The 18,158-nt window shown below is 34.4% G+C and overlaps 2 protein-coding genes across 2 annotated transcripts; one reads left to right on the forward strand and one right to left on the reverse strand.

Moving 5' to 3' along the window:
• Positions 1-1,651: 1,651 nt before the first annotated feature.
• On the reverse strand, positions 1,652-2,675 carry LOC110727401. Its single transcript, XM_021906962.1, has 2 exons — positions 2,628-2,675; positions 1,652-2,161 (listed from the first exon to the last, which is right to left on the reverse strand). The coding sequence occupies exons 1-2, from the start codon at positions 2,673-2,675 to the stop codon at positions 1,652-1,654; spliced, it is 558 nt and encodes a 185-aa protein (XP_021762654.1).
• Positions 2,676-17,424: 14,749 nt separating this feature from the next.
• On the forward strand, positions 17,425-17,934 carry LOC110727402 (E3 ubiquitin-protein ligase RNF181 homolog). The gene has a single exon (XM_021906963.1). The coding sequence runs from the start codon at positions 17,425-17,427 to the stop codon at positions 17,932-17,934; it is 510 nt and encodes a 169-aa protein (XP_021762655.1).
• The last annotated feature ends 224 nt before the right edge of the window (positions 17,935-18,158 follow it).

Raw genomic sequence — 18,158 nt, forward strand, 5'->3', positions numbered from 1 at the left:
CAAAGAAGAAGTCAGCCACACAACGAAAGCCATAGTTTCCATCACCAATGACATCCTTCCATGCCGTGATGTAAGGCACCATTGGTCCTGGAAGCAAGTGCAAATACCTTCATTGCCTGATGTCACATTGATCTTCTGCACAAAACAAATGGTCATTTATTAGTACGCTACAAGATGAAATAAGTGTAATTTACATTAAGCTTAATAAGTTTAATTTCATGACTTACCTGAGGTCGTACCTGTTTGTTGTGTACCACGTTGACTGTTTTGACGGTTTACATGCTCGAAATAACAGGGATCACGCATGGTATCATTGTTCCTTTGTCGACCTCGAACATTGTGGTTTACATGTTGTTCTTCAAGGTTTGTATGATCCGGATGCAGCTCCTCTTCAATGATGCAAGATACATTTCGAAGTATAGCAGGATCACTACCAATGACCTCATCAACCAGGGAACAAAAATGTGAAACTTCCTCGTTTGAATCGTTAACGAACACAGGTATATCAACACCATCACCAATAACCAAGGTCTTCCAAAATGGATGAATTTTCCTGATATACAATCCCTTATGTGCAACTAGAAAATCATGTATCTGGCAAGCACATGGTAGACCATGGGTCACACGCATTGCACAACCACAACGTTCATACACCTGTCACTCAACTCCCTTATCCTTGTCGTCTCATCATCCAGAATTTTCAAACAATGTTGAGACACTTTGTCATTTATACGTGACAGTGGCAATTGTCTGTACTTCTCACCAATTTTCGATCTTGATGCCTCCAAACCATCACGAATTGCAATGATCTGATTACCAATATGACAATGTACTCGGGCCCATACGGTATCCAAAGAACCTGTCGTTGATTCAGAATATAAAAAACATTATGATTTTTATTAAAATTACTAAAACGAAGTAAAGACAACAACTACAACATTATAACAACAAACTTGTCGATGATTAAAACCACGTCTTCACTGCCGAATGTTGGCTCTCAACTCTACAATTACTCGTGTTACCATAGTGAAGAACTTGATTCGTAATATATGTCACAAATTTTTTTTTTTTTATGACAAAGCCATGTTTTCTCAACATAAGTAATCACTGCCGGATAACTTGTCCACCTAGCTTTCATTGTATCTACAGCAACATTATAATCCGCCTCGGTTGTAGCATCCATGATACGTTTCCATTTTCCATTTTTGAAACTCTCACCGATCTTCTTATTTTTTAACATATCAGTCACCCTAGCCTCCACATCTTTGTTAATGTGCCATCGACAAAGAAATTGCGACGTCCCTGGAAACACTTCTCTCAATGCTGCACATAGGCCAAGTTCACGGCCAGACAAAAATATCGTTGGTTCTTTATCATACCCAATCAACTCCCTTAATCTCTGTAACGCCCATCGATATCTTGTCGTGCACTCGTTGCACATGAACACATAACCAACGAGGAAATTCTGATTTGTCGGTGTTACACCTACTATCTCAAGGAATGGCATCCCGTATCGGTTGGTCTTGCAAGTCGAATCCATACCGATTACATGTGGATATGTGCGTAGTATGTTTACCGTGATTGGGTGCACCATAAATGCATGTTGTAGAACGTCGAGGTCATCGGCCATGACCCAGTAAATATACTGATTCTATCTCGCCAAATGAAGAAATTGCTGAACAACTCCTCTGCCTTCAGACATCTCCGTTCTCAAGTCATTCCTGCAATTGTACATGTGTCTGATGTTTGGATGATCATCAGGAAATTGCTCTACAATAGTTGCCATGATGTTACGCGGTGCAACCTTGGACTTTGTCATGTCACGCACAACCTTTTTGGCACCCGGGCTTAAGCCACTAATTTTACGATGACCCTCCTGATACACAATCATTGGATGTTTATGGGTCCCAATTTCATCATTTTTTGCACGAATCTTCCAACTATTTGTGGTGAATTCATAATATATCTTGATGTAGAAAGGAAAAGCATTAGCTTTGGTTTTTGTGTCCTTCCGTATCGCGTTCTCCAATTCTCTCAATTTGCTCTTCCGTCCCCGATCACATTTCAAATATCGATAGGGCTGACCATCTCTGGTTTTGTTGTAAGATGATTTAACCAAAATAAATCCCAGATTTATGGAAACAGCATCCAGCCCATTTAACTGCATCATATAACATTGAAAATAACGTGTTCGTGACGAAATTAACACTATAATTGGCACCATCACCGCCGTCTTCAGACTCCAAATCCTTTAAAAATAAACAAAACAAACAATATTCCCCAATATTATTTCTTTTATTATAATTCAAATTGTTATTATTATTAAATATCAGATAATAATAATACAAAGATTATAATAATAAATTTAACTAATTAATCAATTCAAACAAAAAAAACAAAACAAAAAAATTAGGAAAGATCCGCCTACAAAATTAGGACCACCTAGGTAGATCCACTTAAAATTTCCGGATCCACCTAGGAAGATCTAAAAATTCTGGGCGGATGTGGAGATCTGCTTTAAATTTCCGCATCTACTTAGGTGGATCCGGAAATTTTAAGTGTATCCTAATTTTTTTAGGCAGATCTTTTTGTTCAAAAATTTTTTAAAAAAAAGTCCGACGACTTACAGAATCCTCCGACGAAGTCTCCGGTGTCCGAACATTGTCGTCGTCCATCGTCCTAAACCCGTCGCTAATGCTTAAGAATTTTTTTTAAAAAAAAACTCGAAATTTTGGTGGTGGATCGAATGTGGTGGGGTCAGATGTAGTGGGGTTGGATGTGGAAGGGTCGGGAATTTTTTTACCACATGCTAGTAAGTGGAGGGGTCGAGAATGATATTATAATGCCAATATGTCCCATAATGGGCCATTATATACTACAACTTACACACAGGGCAATATCGTCCTTCCATGTCAAAAAAGGAGCATTCCCTTGTAAAATGGGAGCGTTGTTTAGCAATTCACTAAATCTCAGCATTAATTTGAGGGCTTTAAACTCATTAAAAACATGTTTAAATCATTAATTAAACAACAACAACCTAGGATCAAACCCTAACCATAAAACCTTAAATTCCCAAATTCTAGGGTTTGTAAATTGGGGTTTTTGATTGAATAAAAATCTGAAAACTATATAAATAATTTAACAACGTCAAATACCCAAAATCAATACCAAAACATAATCAAAATCATGCTTTAAATTAATAAAAATAATAGAATTAAATTAGACAGAGAAAAAGAGGTTTTTTTTAACACTACCAAATCGCAAAAAGAGGAGAGAGGAGGAGGGGGTGGCGCATGACGGTGTGCCGGCTGCTGCTGCTGGCCGCCGGTGGTCACTGGTGGCTGCCGGCGTGAGGGGAGAAGAAGAGGGAGAGAGAGGCATGGGAAAGAGAGAAAAAGAATAGGAAAATAAGGAGAAAAAGGAGAGAGAAAATAAAGAGAAAACCTTTGGAATTTTTGTGAAATCTGATAATTATGATTTTAGAGTGAAAAATCTTGATGTTTTGAAGTATTTATACTCCCCTTTTAAAGCAAAAACTCATAATTACAAAACTGTCATTACAAAATCCACTCCCTCTTGACTTCTTCCTTTGGGGCCAACTTGTTGGGCTCTTAAGTGTCCTCAATCTCCAAACAAGTTGATCCAACTATTTAAATAAAGATGACCCAATTCAAAACACTTTTATTGCCTCAATTAATGACCCATATTATTTTGTGCACACTTACATAATATTTAAATAATTAATTTCTTTTAAAAATGAAATGAATCATTTTAATCTATAAAATAAATAAATAAATAATTTTTATATACAAAAATATTATAAAAATACGGAGTATTACACGGAGGGAGTAATATATACTCCATCCGTCCCTTATTTTTTTGGGTCAAACTTTTAAAACTTTGACCATAAATTATCGTTAATCTAAAAGTGATAATATATTCATGTGGGATCTTGTTAGAATCGCCTCATTGTATATTTTATTAATATCAAGTTCTTATAATTTTTACACGTATAAAAATGAAGATATATAAGTGTGGAGACGCGCATTGGAGACCGTGAAAAGTCCAATGGAGCAAAAAATAAGGGACAGATTGAGTAGTAAGGAAAAGCTAAATTCACATAGGAAAGTTAACTTTGCACAAATATTGCTGGAATAATCTCTGATTTAAGCTCGGAGAAGTTTGTCGTCAGCGAAACTTCGTAATCATCATATGAAAATTGCTTAGATCAAACCAATCAATTGTAATCTAAATGAGGAACGGTAGTAGCTCTGAAAGTGACGGGATAGCGATGAAACCATCACTGACTCCACCACTTCCGATCCGATCATTTCACCGAGCAAAGTGACAAGGATGACGATTAACATCGAGTGAAATTGAGAGTGATATTCATTCATTTAGATTCAAGAGTAATATACGTACTACTACTAAAATATATATTATTAATTAGAGCAACACTTTTGTTGGTAGGAAAAATTGAAATTAATAATCCCACCTTTGGCTCATCTTCTCAACACAATCCCACCTTTGCGTGGAAATAATCTCATCTTAACACCCCATATTCTCAAAATAAGTTTTTTTTACCCTTAACCTGTTTTACAGGTTAATAATTTTTTAATTTTTTCTTTTCTTTAATCCATCTACTTCCACCTCACCCCCTTCATCCATGTCAACCACCATAACCATCCATCACCACCAAACTGACCACCTTCCCACCTACCCATCCATCACCTCCAAACTGACCACCTTCTCGGTTTCCCCCATCCCGAACCCCAACTTGAAACACTCCCCCACGCTACATTTGCCTACCCCATCCCTGCCGAAGCAACCCCACCCCCACCCTCTTCCCTGTATTCTAGAAACAATTCTCGTATTGTAGATACTTAAGCTCCAAAATCCGAATCATCTGCAACAAGCAATTTGATCCCACCTCTTGCCATCGTATAACTTTCGATAACACCATAATTGAACTTAAAAGGCAAATCGTACATGTAAATCTTCACCTTCTTTGCCGAATTATCACCATTATTGTTGAAAAGTGAGAACGAAGAAGCAGTATCCACGGAAGAATTGGGGTGTGAGAGGAGAGAGAAAGAAGGTGTTGAAGAACAAGTAATTAATTAAAGAACTAAAATAAGGGAAAGAGTAAAAATTGTTTGCTTCACCATAGAATGTCTGCCAATTCTTATCAGAGGAATTGAAAGAGAAGAGGTTGATCTGACAATTTTGGTGAAGTTCAAGTGGAGATGATGATGGGTCAAGTTGAGTTTGGTGTTTGCAATTGTGCTTAATTTGTCCATTTGAGTTTTAAAGTGGTGGCTTTTTATTGCACTATGGGCGTGTTAGGGTGGTGGCGGTGGTGATAATGGTGGTTAGAATTGCAGAAGGGGAGGGAATCGGGGATGGGGGTGGCTAGGTCCGGCTGTTTCGATCCGCAGTTGGCTGGGTCCAGCAAGCTCCGACAGGGGAAGGAAGAAGAAGCAGGGTTTTTTTTGTTTATTCCTTATATTTAATTTTTAAAAAATTATAAAAAAAAAAACCAATTAAAAGATGGCACGTGGCATATTGCCTTCTAAAACAAGTTGCCAATTTCACAAATTGGTAAAAGGCTTGTTTTGAAAATATGGGGTGTTAAGGTGAGATTATTTCCAAAATACGCAAAGGTGGGAATATTTTGAGAAGATGAGGTAAAGGTGGGATTATTAGTTTCAATTGTTCCTTGTTAATATATACAGAGTATGTATTATTAGAACAACACTTTTGTTAATGGTAGTTTGGCTCTTTCTCTCCTACAATATCATCATCTTCTTCATTTTCTCTCTCCTCTTTTTTTTTTTAAAATATTTTTTTCAATTTTTAATGTAATTTAGGGCTTCTTGTTTAGTTCACCTTATTTTTTCTTATATGATATGATCTAATCTGATTGGCTGATTTGTCCAAATTTTAACCTTTTGTGTACTATAATCTATAAAAAAAAAAAATCAAGTAGGGTCTTGTTAGATTTGTATTAATGTATATTTTATTAATATGTAATTTTATGATTTTTTATTACGTAATTAAATATATTTAGCGATAAAAAACTGCACCTATAACGATGCTTTGATATGAACGTATTTTTCTAATCTGATGTGATCTGAACTTTTTTTTTTTTTTTTGAAATAAAGTGTGGAATAAGGGTGTGTTTTATTCATCGGATTTTTACTTATATGATCTTATCTGAACTTACCTGAACTTATCTGAACTTATTAGACCTAATTAACACTTATTTTAGTAGAAATTTGAACTTGGGCAACCCTTATCAAAACTTATTTTTCCTGAGCTGAACTTAGATGAACTTAATTAAACTTATTTGAACTTATTAGACCTAAAATAAGTGAAAATAATGTGAACAGAACATCCCATAAGTGTCTAGAAGATATCTCCTAATTAATACCAGCTTGCTTTAAATTTTTTTAAAATTAAAAAAAAAAAAAGTTGTCTAAGATTATATATTTTATGGTATAAATGACATGGTTAATTGTTGATATCTTTAATTTCTAGGTTGGATATTATCTTTCATTATTTGGATAAATGATAAATTGCTTTGATAATATCTGTAATTTATAGGTTGGATGATATCATTCATTGTTTGTATGATATAATTAATTGTTTGGACGATATTCTTAATTTCTAGGCTAGATGTATGATATCATAATTCATTGTTAGTTTAATTTGGATGATATGATTAATTGTTGGACTTTTTGTGAAAAACTACCTTATATACATCAAATTTTGTGAAAAACTACCTTATAAAAAAATTGTTGTAAGAAACTACCTTATAAAAACTAAATGTTGTAAGTTGCTATCATGTGCTTGATTTAACAATGAAAGATAAGGGGAATTAGGGGTTATAAGGGGGCTATGGAGAAATTGGGTGGGAAAAGGATAAAAATGATTGAAAATGGGTCATTAAACGTTCCTTAATTAATGTAATAATCCGGCAAAAAGTAGCTTCTTACAACATGATAAGTGCATAATATACCCTATATTTATCCCTAATATTAGTCCTATAATTGTTTTTTATTAGTTATTTTATGAAATTATTCACTTTAATAATTTTAGTTCTTATTTTCTATTAGTATTTTATTTTATATCTATTTTTATAATAATTGATACTTAATATTATGTTGTGTGTTTTTGGTAGGAAAGCAAGAGGGAAATAAAGTGGACTTGAATTGGCAAATGCAAAATAGCTACAAGAAACCCACTTGTGTTAGACCACTCAAGATCACGTGCCATCAAAAGCAAAGAAAAGAAAAAAGAGAAGAGAAAAAAAAAAAGATAGAAGGAAGAAGGAAAGTGGCGTGAAAACCATTGAACTAGTGTATATCCAAACCCACAAATATTCAAGATTCATCTCCATCAAGATTGATAATTTCCATTCGAAATTCAAGGAGATAATATGGAGAAGATGAATCTCTATCCTATTCTACAATTTTATCTCTTCAAAACCAGAAAACCTAGACTGTTTTTTTGGTTATAAAAATCCCCAAGTATTCCTTCTCAAAACACACGACTTAGCCGAGAAATATACATAGAGCAAGATAGTTCGAGTGAGTCCATAATTGGGCAATTGGAGAAGAGAAGATAGCCTTGGAGGGAAGCTTAGTCTCAAGTCCAAGGTTGAACAAGGGCGAAGGTGAATTGCGGGGTCGAAGACGAGTTCATTCGGATGTTCTTGGGAGTATAGTTCATAAGTCTTTTTACTCAATTGTTCCATATTACTATTATTTTGGATTATTTTGCTAAGTTTGATTAGTTACGTTGATTAGGTTATTGATGTGATAAATTGGTCTTTGATTTTATAATCTATTTGCATACACTACAAGAATCAGGTCGAATTCCGACGGACACGTAATTTCGTCGGAATAATCGGAATTTCCGATGGAGTTATTTCCATCGGATATTTCCGACGAATTCAAAAATTCCGTCGGAAATCTGTCGAAAATTTCTGACGGAAAATTATTCCGTCGGAAAATATGTACAAATCCGTCGGAACACTAAATTTCCGATGGAATTTATATCTGTCAAAATCTAATTTAAAAAAAAAATACCAAACCCTAAACATAACCAAACCCCCCCCCCCCTCACTTCATTTCTGCCTCTTATTTCCCCTTTCTCCTTCTCTTTCTCTCTCCTCTCCTCTCCTCTTCTCTTCTCTTTCCTCTTCTTCTCGATCTCCTCCGTCCTCCTCTTCTCTCTCTTCGTCCTCCTTTCCATCAACAACAACAACGACGCTACAACATCAACCACCACCAACATCAACACCAACAACAACGGCGCAACAATAATGGTTCAGACAACCATCGTTGCGAGCCACCCACTCTCAAGGTTTTTGTTTTATAGATCTAGTTTTAATTTAGGTTAGATTGTAGATGTAGTTAATTTTTTATGTAATTGTAATGTTAATTTATAAATTTTATTAGATAATTTTATATTTATATATTTCCTTTAATTTTTTTTGTTTAATTATTGTTTGTTATGTTAATTTTCATATTTTTAGGGTTAATTTTCGATTTTTTGCATTTTTTTTTGTGCTAAGTTTCGTTTTTTTGGGGTTAATTTTTGGTGTGGTGGTATCAGTGGTGGTGTGTGAAGGTGGGATAGGGGCTGTTGTGGTTAGTGTCGGTGGTGGTTTGTGAAGTTGGGGTTAATTTTTGGTGGTGTGTGAAGGTGGGGTTAATTTTTGGTGGTGTCGGTGGTAGTGTGTGAAGGTGGGATAGGGGCTGGTGTGGTTGGTGTCGGTGGTGGTGTGGTTGGGGTCGGTGTGCAGTGAGGTCTGGTTGGGTGGGCTGGTGGTTCTGGGGTGGGGGCTGGTGGTGGTGCAGTTTTTTATTTTATTTTTTTTAATAGGATTTTCTGACAGAATTTCCGTCGGAATTTTCCGACGGAAAAATATCCGTCGAAATTTTCCGACGGAAAAATATCCGTCGAAAATTTCAAACGGACTTTTCCGGGCCGGATGATGTCTCGCGACAGAAAAATTTCGTCGGAAAACTGGTTCTGACGGAATTTCCGTCGGAAAAGGTACTTTTTCCTACAAAACCTCTTCCGACAACCGCTCCCGACGGAATTTCCGCTGAAAACGGGTTTTCAACGGAAAAATTCCGTCGGAAATCGCTTGTTTTCTAGTAGTGATAATTTCTTTCAATTTACTGACTATTTGAAATTTGCTTGGTCTTGATTATTAATTTGCAATTTGACATTGATTGTTATCTTTCAACTGTTTGGTTGTGTATTATTGCTATCTATATGGTTTAGCTTAGTTTTAATTGTATAGTGAATTAGTCCCTCATTTTATATCGAGTATGCGATTACGGTTTGATTTAAATTAGAGCGCAATTTTTCATCTATATAATCTGACATTTATGTGTTTAGATTAGTTAGGACTAATCAATGAGGTATCCTAGATATTAATGCTTCGAAGATTAATTCATGGAAGTTGCGACCATATTTGTGTCAATTAGATTGGTTTAGCTTAGAGTCAATTTTGGCTTAGTCCAAATTTGGTTTCAATTACGGGAAGACAGGGAGTCTTTATTAATAAAGTCTCTACAATTAGTCTAGTAATTAATTGATTATTTATGCAAGGTCGGTCAATTATTATCACCAATAGTTTAATTCAAGTAAAGTTATGAATGGAATAATGTGTCATCACTTGTGATTAGTAGATTATTATTTAATTCTCATTTAGTTTAGTTGCTCATTCAAGTTAAAACCCCTCATTCTCATGTATATAGTATTCTTTTTGTGGTTATAGTTTATTTTTCGAGTTGACTTTGAATTTATAGAGTTGATTAATCTCCTCGTGGGATCGACCCTTATTCGTCCTTTTTACTAGTTGTTAATATTTTTGAAGGTCTAAGTTAGGTATTTAATTAATTAATTTGGTGTAGTAAACGATCCGTATCACAACATTAAGTGTTTTATAAGGTAGTTTCTTACAACATATAGTGTTTATAAGGTAGTTACTTACAACATTTTTTTAATAAGATAGTTTTTCACAAAAAGTCCTTAATTATTTGAATGATATCAAGATCATTCATTGTTTTAATGATATCATCCATTGGTTGTATGATATCATCCATTTATTTTGTTTGATATCATCCATTGTCTGATTATGTCGTCTATAGGCTGATCCAATGCTTGGATGATATCATATATAAGATGAATGATATCCTCTATTGTTTCTATGGATGATATCTTTTTTTGGAAACAAACTTCTCCTTGGAGTGTTAAGGTATTTCGGGTATATCAAGATATCCCAGAGACTATGTCCAATTGTCCAATAAATCCTTTAGCTCCGTCTTGCAAGAGTGTCGGAGAGCCCTGCCTGCAAGAAAGAGAAGGTTAGCTGCTTTGGGGTATGACCCGGAAAAGTCCCTCCAATGCTTAAGTTAGCGAAACGTACTTTCAAGAGAGAGAAATTAGAGAGAGCACTTCCTAGAGAGAGAAAGTAGAGAGAAGCACTTTCTAGAGAGAGGTAGAGAGGGAAATGAAGGAGGGAAATTAGAAAAAGTTACCATCATTAATCATAAGTTGGCTATTTATAGATATACTTTCAAGTGGCAAAGCTGTACTTTATTACAGATTAGGGGTAAATCTGTACTTTGTGATAATTATTAATGGATGGTTAATGATGATGGGTTGGATCATGGAGGGGTATTTTTGTCATTTCAGCAATATTGAATTTACGACACGGACTAGGCCCAAACAATATCATCTATAGGCGATGGTATCATATAAATATTGTGTCTATGATATCATCCATTGCTTGGATGATATCCTTTATTGGTTCGATGATATCATGTATAGGTTGAATGATATCATCTATTGTGTCTATAATATCATTAATTGCTTGGATGATATCATATATAGGTTGGATGATATCCTCTGTTGGTTTTATGATATCATTTATAAAGTGGATGACATCATCTATTGTGTCTACGATATCATCTATTATTGCCTGGGTAATAAATGGATATAATATCATTTATAGGTTGGGTAATATACTCTATTTGTTCTATAATATCATTTATAATAAGTTGGACTAGTTGTTTTGAGGCTTGCCTCACAAAGCTATTGGTGAGGCAAGCCTCATGAAATAATTTCTCATTAAGTAAAAGGTTGTTTTAAGAAAGTGTTGCATTTAAATTAAAGGAAAAATACACTTTAATAATCCTAAGTTTACCCGTTTTATTTTAAATAATCCCAACTTTCAACTCCGTTTTCTTTCAACAATCCCAAACCGGTCAACAAAAGTCAACAATCTATTATTGTAGGTTACTTGACACGTGTTGATACGTGAGTGGTTCAAAAAATTAAAATTAAAATTACACCCAACCTAATTACTACCCCCTTACCCAGCCTCAGTTCAGCCCCAACAACCACCTCTTCCCCTTGCCCCACTGCCGAAACCACCTCCACCCCTGCCCCACCGCCGAAACCACCTCCTTCCACATCAACTTGACCAGAACATCCCCCCCCCCCAACCCCGCCTCCGAAACCATCCCAAATCAGCCAGCTCTCCCTACTATCCCCTGCTACCAATTCCCCACCAAAATAAGCAGCACAACCACCACCAAACCCGCCAGTCGCCACCACCTGCGAACTCAGCCGCACCACCAAAATCACCACTCACCTTACGCCTCTCCCAATTCGACCACCATAACCACCGTCACAACCTCTGCTCCGCTTACGACCCGATTCAATTCAACCAATATAACCCTTAACTCACTTGATGCTTCCACTGACGGTGAAGGTGTCGGAGTTTTGACATCCTCTTGTGAATAAGCATCAATTGGCGGAACTGATACTGAATTGATGCTTCCTCCGATGAAAGCCACATCATCAGGCTTTGGAATTGCTCTAAATTCTTGCCAAAAAGCACAAATCGGTGACCTAACTTTTGAAATTTCCGGTGAGAAAAGGTTAATTGGCACCAAAACTCCGTCAATCTGCGGTGAAAACGTCTGATTTGGCTCTAGAACTTGCTCAATCTCCGGTGAGGTGGAGGTGGTGGTTTTCGGTTGGGTTGGGGAGTGGGGAGGAGGAGATGGGGGAGGTTCACAGTGGGGCTGGTAAAGGGAGGGGGTGATTTGTTGATTTTTTTTTTTGGAAAAATTACTTTAAATAATACCACATTTGGCCCGTCCGCTAAAAACAAGTCGACCTTTTGATTATTTCTAAATAATATCACCTTTGTAGGTTGTCCGCTTTAAACAAGTTATTAAACCTGCAACCTGAATGACCGGTAAATTTTTTTTTCTTTTAATAACTTCATTTAACTGATCTTTATTTTCAAAATAAATGTTTTTTTTTTTGAAATCAACCCCCTTCCCAGCCCCTCATTTCACCGGAAACCATCACCCCCACCGACCCACCCCACCTGAAACCACCCCATCTTAGACCCCGTCTCCGATTTCGATCCCCCTTCCCTTTTACGTCATCATTTTCGGGCCCCCTTCCCCTTCCCGTCCTCATTTCTGGCCCTCCTTCAGTTTTCATTCTCTATTTTCGGCTCCCTTCCTCTTCCCTTCCCCATTTTCGGCCCCCTACCACCTATCCCCTTCCTCGAAACCCTAACTAGTCGTAAATGATGGTTGTGTAAAGGGGAAAGGCTCGAAAGTGGGGACGATGAAGGGAGGGGTGATCGAATCTGCTACGGGGAGGAGGAGGGGTGGGCGCTGAAATCGAGAACGGGGAAGGGAGGGGGCCTGAAATCGTGGTGGTGGTTCCCGGTGAAAGGGGAGCTGGGCAAAAGGGGTTTGATTTTTTTTTTTTTTTAATTTTAAGTTTTGATGAGGGTGGGGTGGCTATGGATGCGAGGGGAGGGGGTGATAGGCTTTTCCGGCGCAAGGAGAAAGGGTGGCTGGTGGGGGAGAGGGAGGGGGTTATTTTTTATTTTTACAAAAATAATAATAATAATAATAATAATAATAATAATAATAATAATAATAATTAATATTATTACCTATTAAACATTAAAATATTAAATAAAAAAATAAATTATATTTTTTTAACCCAATCAAACATTGACACGTGTCCCATATACCTATTAATCAAGTCAACAACAGGTCATAACTTGTTTAAAGCGGACAACCTACGAAGGTAGTATTATTTAGAGATAAACAAAAGGTGGACTTGTTTTTAGCGGACGGGCCAAAGGTGGTATTATTTAAAGCAATTTTTCCTTTTTTTTTTGTTTTTATTTTTTTTGTTTTTTTTGGTTTTCATTTTTAAGACCAATAAATGCTCAACACGTGGCATATTGGAAATTTTTTTTAAAAAAAAACCTTTTCAGCAGGTTGTCGGTTGTTGGGATTGAAGAAAGAAAACGCAAGTACAAGTCGGGATTATTGCAGAATAATCAAAAGTTGGGATTATTGCAGAATAATCAAAAGTTGGAATTATTTAAAGTAAATCAAGCAAAGTTGGGATTATTAAAATGTATTTTTCCTAAATTAAAAAGAGGACATACGTAAATATTTAGGCTGAGAAAGCTGGGGAATCCATGTTAACATAAAATTAGATTAAAGTGCATACTAGTACATCATCATCATTCATAAGAAATTATGAATAATCTATAGAACGGAATATGATAAACGAAAATACAAAGTATTTAACAATAGGAAATGAAAGTATGATAAAAAGAACTTATAAAAATAATGGAAAGAACATTAATCAAGAGCATATAATGTACATGCATGCATCAGGCTCCTAAATTCATAATTTAAGTGATAATTTCCTTACACTTCATTGATTATTAAGGCCCAAAGTGATAGATTGATAAATTTGACTTTTCCTTACATTTCATTGATTATTAAGGCCCAAAGTGATATAGATTGATAAATTTGACTTCCATAACAAAGTTAATAATAATAATAATAATAATAATAATAATAATAATAATAATAATAATAATAATAATAATAATAATAATAATAATAATAATAATAATAATAATAATAATAATAATAATAATAAGAACACCAAGTTCGAATAACGGCATCTCACGACAATAATGCCAACTCATGTCCATGTTTAGGCTAAAGAAGATGCATTGAAATGATTACATTATTAAAACCCTCAATTATTATGTTAGGAACGAAAGACATTGAAATTGAAGGCTATAAATAGAAAACCAATGGAGTAGTACTATACACAAAATAAAAGACTTACTATAGTAGCAAATAAACATAATGAAGGCAAAGAAATTTGTTGAGGCTCTTCTAGTTATCATTGCCATTGTTTTCAACATGTTCGACCACTGGAAACGCTGATTTGGTAAAAGAAAAGAAAAGAAAAGAAAAAAAAAAAGCCTTTAGCGATAATTTGGTAAAAAAACTTACTCAACCGACAATTTGGTTAAAAAAAGTTAACTCAAGCAGTAATTTGGTAAAAAAAAAAAAAACCCTCCAGCGACGATTGACCCAAAAAAAAGTTCCGGCAAACTATTCATGAATGTCTAATTTAATGGTTGTCATGGTTTATTTATTTATTTATTTATTTCTCCCATATATTTTTCCCACTTATTTTTCCAATCATTTTTAGAGAAATTAAATATTGAATAAAAAAAAGTAAAAATACTAATTTCACTTAATTTTCCAGTCCCTTAATAACGAAATTAAATAGAAGATTAAATTAAAATTGATAATTAGGGATTTAGTAAAATAAAAAATTATAAAAAATTAATTGAAAATTTTAAATGGGAAATTAAAATAAATTTTAAAAATAGAAAAATTTGTAAGTCAACTTTTAGGCCGTTCGCTTTTATTACGTTAACCTTATAATAGCATTAATTTTTATAACATTAAAATAAAGGCATTATTGGCCTCAATAATGCTAATTATAGGTTCGATGCTTAGAATAGCACAATCTTGATCGGGTGCACTCTATACATCACAAATTATTAAGTGAGATAGAGTGCACTCGATCAATAGCACCAAATTGATATTAATCCTTTTATTAGAGTCCACTATTCCTTTTTTGGCAAATCAAAATTAAAGTCCCATTGTTAAAATCTTTCCCTTTTTAGTAAGTGGTTTTTTTTACAACTTTAACCTCACTCCTAATATAATCCCCAAATTATCCTCAATTTTTACTGATTTTTTGTGCCAAATATTTTTGGTATTTATTAATCCATCAACATATGTTCTCTCTCCTCATTCTTCTTCTTTCTAGGTACTTCATCTTCTTTTTGGCATTTATTAACCTCTTTTTTCTTTTTCTCTCACTTGTTATTTAATGCGCTTAATATACTTTGGTACTTCCAATCACATGGTTTAAGGAATCTACAAAAACCTTAATTCCCGTGAAAAATGAGAAATGAGACTCTAATAAAAAGACGGAGGGAGTAATTATTGATTATTAATTATTAATTATTAACAAGAGAGTTTATCCCCCTCCCTTTCTCTTCCCTTCTTTTTCTTCCATTTTCTTCTATTCAAACAAAGCGTAACAAAAATATTGCGATCGATTAATTAATAATTCCTTTTCAAAACCCACCGAAATAATAAAAGAGCCTAATAATACACAAACATAGCCCACAAATAAATAATTGATTTAAACGTTTATCAATATAAAAGGTGGCAAATTAAAAGTAATTGCATTTTCATTCCCTATGTGTTCATTATATATTTTATTTGCAAATTATTCATTATCGAATTATTAAAAAAATTGTAAAAGTGAGATGAAAAGTAATAAATTAAATCATGTCATTAGGAATAAATAACTAACTCATTATTGAATAATTATCCCTTAATTACGTAATAATAAAAATAATAACAAATTAATTAGTTATTGACAATTTCATGTAATATATGTAAATACTTTTATTTATCAAAATTATAAAATAAAATAAGAGAGAGAAATATGATGGGGTATTGAAAAAAAGTAGGAGAGAAATTGGTGAGGAAATTTTTGGTTTATTCTATAATGGAATAAAATAAATCCCCTCACAAAAAAAGCTGATGTGAAGGAGAAGAAAATGGAGATAGAGAGAGACTGATGGGGAAATTTTTTTTCCTTACATTGTGCATGCTCTAAGAGGAATATCAAGAATCATGTCCTCCACGTTGCATAAAAGATCTTTTGCATGGTTTGAGATAGTAGTAGAAGGCAAAAGCTTGTTTTCTTGAGCAACACTTAAATTCAGACTATCATTGCTATTCTTGGATTTTGAAGTGGAGGCTTGATTTAAAAATTTTGAATCAGCTTGCATATCCCCAAAAGAATATTGAGTTTTCTTTTGCTTCCATGTTTGCCCAAAAGGGCCTTTCTTAACTTGACTTTTCCAATTATCACCAAAAGACTTCTTAATCCTAGATGACATATCAGATTAGAAGATTTTGGAGTAAGACTTGCAACATTGTTATTATCAATGTTGCCTTTATTATTAGGTTTTTTTTGGCAATTATCACCTACAATTGTTGCTATTTTAGCAATTATCACCTACAGTTCTTTTTTTTTTTTTAAAAAAAAAAAAAATTTACCACCTACTATTTTTTAAAACATTAAAACTTCCCACCTACTTGGCCCTCAACTCAAATGTGACATCATGTAAGACCCTCTAACTACTTTCCCACCCTTTTCCCTCCTTTTCATTCTTTCTCACTCGATTTCTCATTCTCCTATTTTATTAGGGACTTAGGGTAACATTATTACCTCTGCACACTAATGTTTTTTACTCCTATTCCTGGGGAATTATATCAATTAAATATAGGTAGCTTTTAAAATATTGAAATAACTTTTGATCACTTTAGGATTACTTTATAACTTATGTGCTCTAATTTTTGGTTATTCAATCTATTTAAAAGTTTGTCTATTCGTAAATTATAATGAGTTTTACTGGTCTTAATATAATATTAGCAAATAGCAATAGATATCTCATGTCTAAAATACATAATTATGAGATAAAAAAAATATACAAAATTTAAGAATAAAATTTTTCTTTTGAAGAAAGACAATAATTATTTATTTAATAATACGAAGTGTACACGTAAATGGGTAACAAGATTAAATGCCATTTAATTTGGTTAACAATCTTTTCCTCCACAAGAATAAAAACATATCTTTTAGATATCTCAAAAAGATTTACCTCCAAAACCCAAAGATTTACCTCCAAAATCAAAAGATTTGCCGCGTATGTGAAGAACGAAATGGGAAAAAAATAACGGGTCTTTGCAATTTGACCGCGTATAACACACCAACGGTCGAATTTCTATAAATATGCTTGATCAGTAATCATACTTTCATACATCTCAATTTGATTTTACGCTCTTCTCGTCAAAAATAATCATACTTTCCACTTCAATTTTACGCACTTCTCGTCAGAAAAACAAATTGAGATAGTTGAATCAACACTTTCATACACCCTATTCAAAAATGTCGATTTCCCAAGTTGACTTCTTTCGTACTACTTCATACCTTGTTGATGTCAACCTCACAAATTTGAGTGATTTCGCGACATTAGACGACTACATCAGAGATGAACGAGCATCATTAGCATCGATGCTCGCGACCATGGAAAGTGTTGTTGCCGAGATCAATCATGAAGATATGGCAGACCTTTTTGGCGGGAACAATCATGAAGATATGGCAGTCCTTGGTGCCGGGATTAATCATGAAAATATGGCAGTTGTTGAAGGGATCAATAATGAAGATGTAGCAGTTCCTGTTGACGGGATCAATCATGAAGTTCCCGATGTTCTGCCAAATTTTAAGAGGATAACTGCTGACGAATGCGATGAGATATGTTCGATCTGCCTAGATGACGTTACGGAAAACATTAATTGTGTTTTGAGTTGCAACCATGGCTTTCACGAGATTTGCTTACGAAGGTGGTTCCAGAGGAAACGGTCATGCCCGCTTTGTCGTTTCGATTATTCAAGCTAGCTAACTATAGATGATGATGCCGTGAAATTTAGGCACTAGTGACTGTTTCAATTTAATTGATGTAATTACTGCTAATTAGGTTTAGCAAATTTGTAATCGACATTTTCAGATTAATAGTATATTGCTTTTAGTTAATTGCTCTGTTGCAGCGTTTGTTGTTTTGATTGCTGACGTTTGTGTTACGCTAAGTTGCTGTCAATATCTTTTATTCTATTGGTTTTACT

Source organism: Chenopodium quinoa, unplaced genomic scaffold, assembly GCF_001683475.1.
Source record: "Chenopodium quinoa cultivar QQ74 unplaced genomic scaffold, ASM168347v1, whole genome shotgun sequence".
NCBI classification, from domain to species: domain Eukaryota; kingdom Viridiplantae; phylum Streptophyta; class Magnoliopsida; order Caryophyllales; family Amaranthaceae; genus Chenopodium; species Chenopodium quinoa.

Excerpts from the sequence above, each read along its gene's own strand:
- LOC110727402 (XM_021906963.1), top strand. The coding sequence starts at position 17,425 with ATGTCGATTTCCCAAGTTGACTTCTTTCGTACTACTTCATACCTTGTT.
- LOC110727401 (XM_021906962.1), bottom strand. The coding sequence starts at position 2,675 with ATGGACGACGACAATGTTCGGACACCGGAGACTTCGTCGGAGGATTCT. Across the intron at positions 2,162-2,627 it reads AGACTTCGTCGGAGGATTCT|TTAAATGGGCTGGATGCTGT; the intron begins GTAAGTCGTCGG and ends TATATGATGCAG.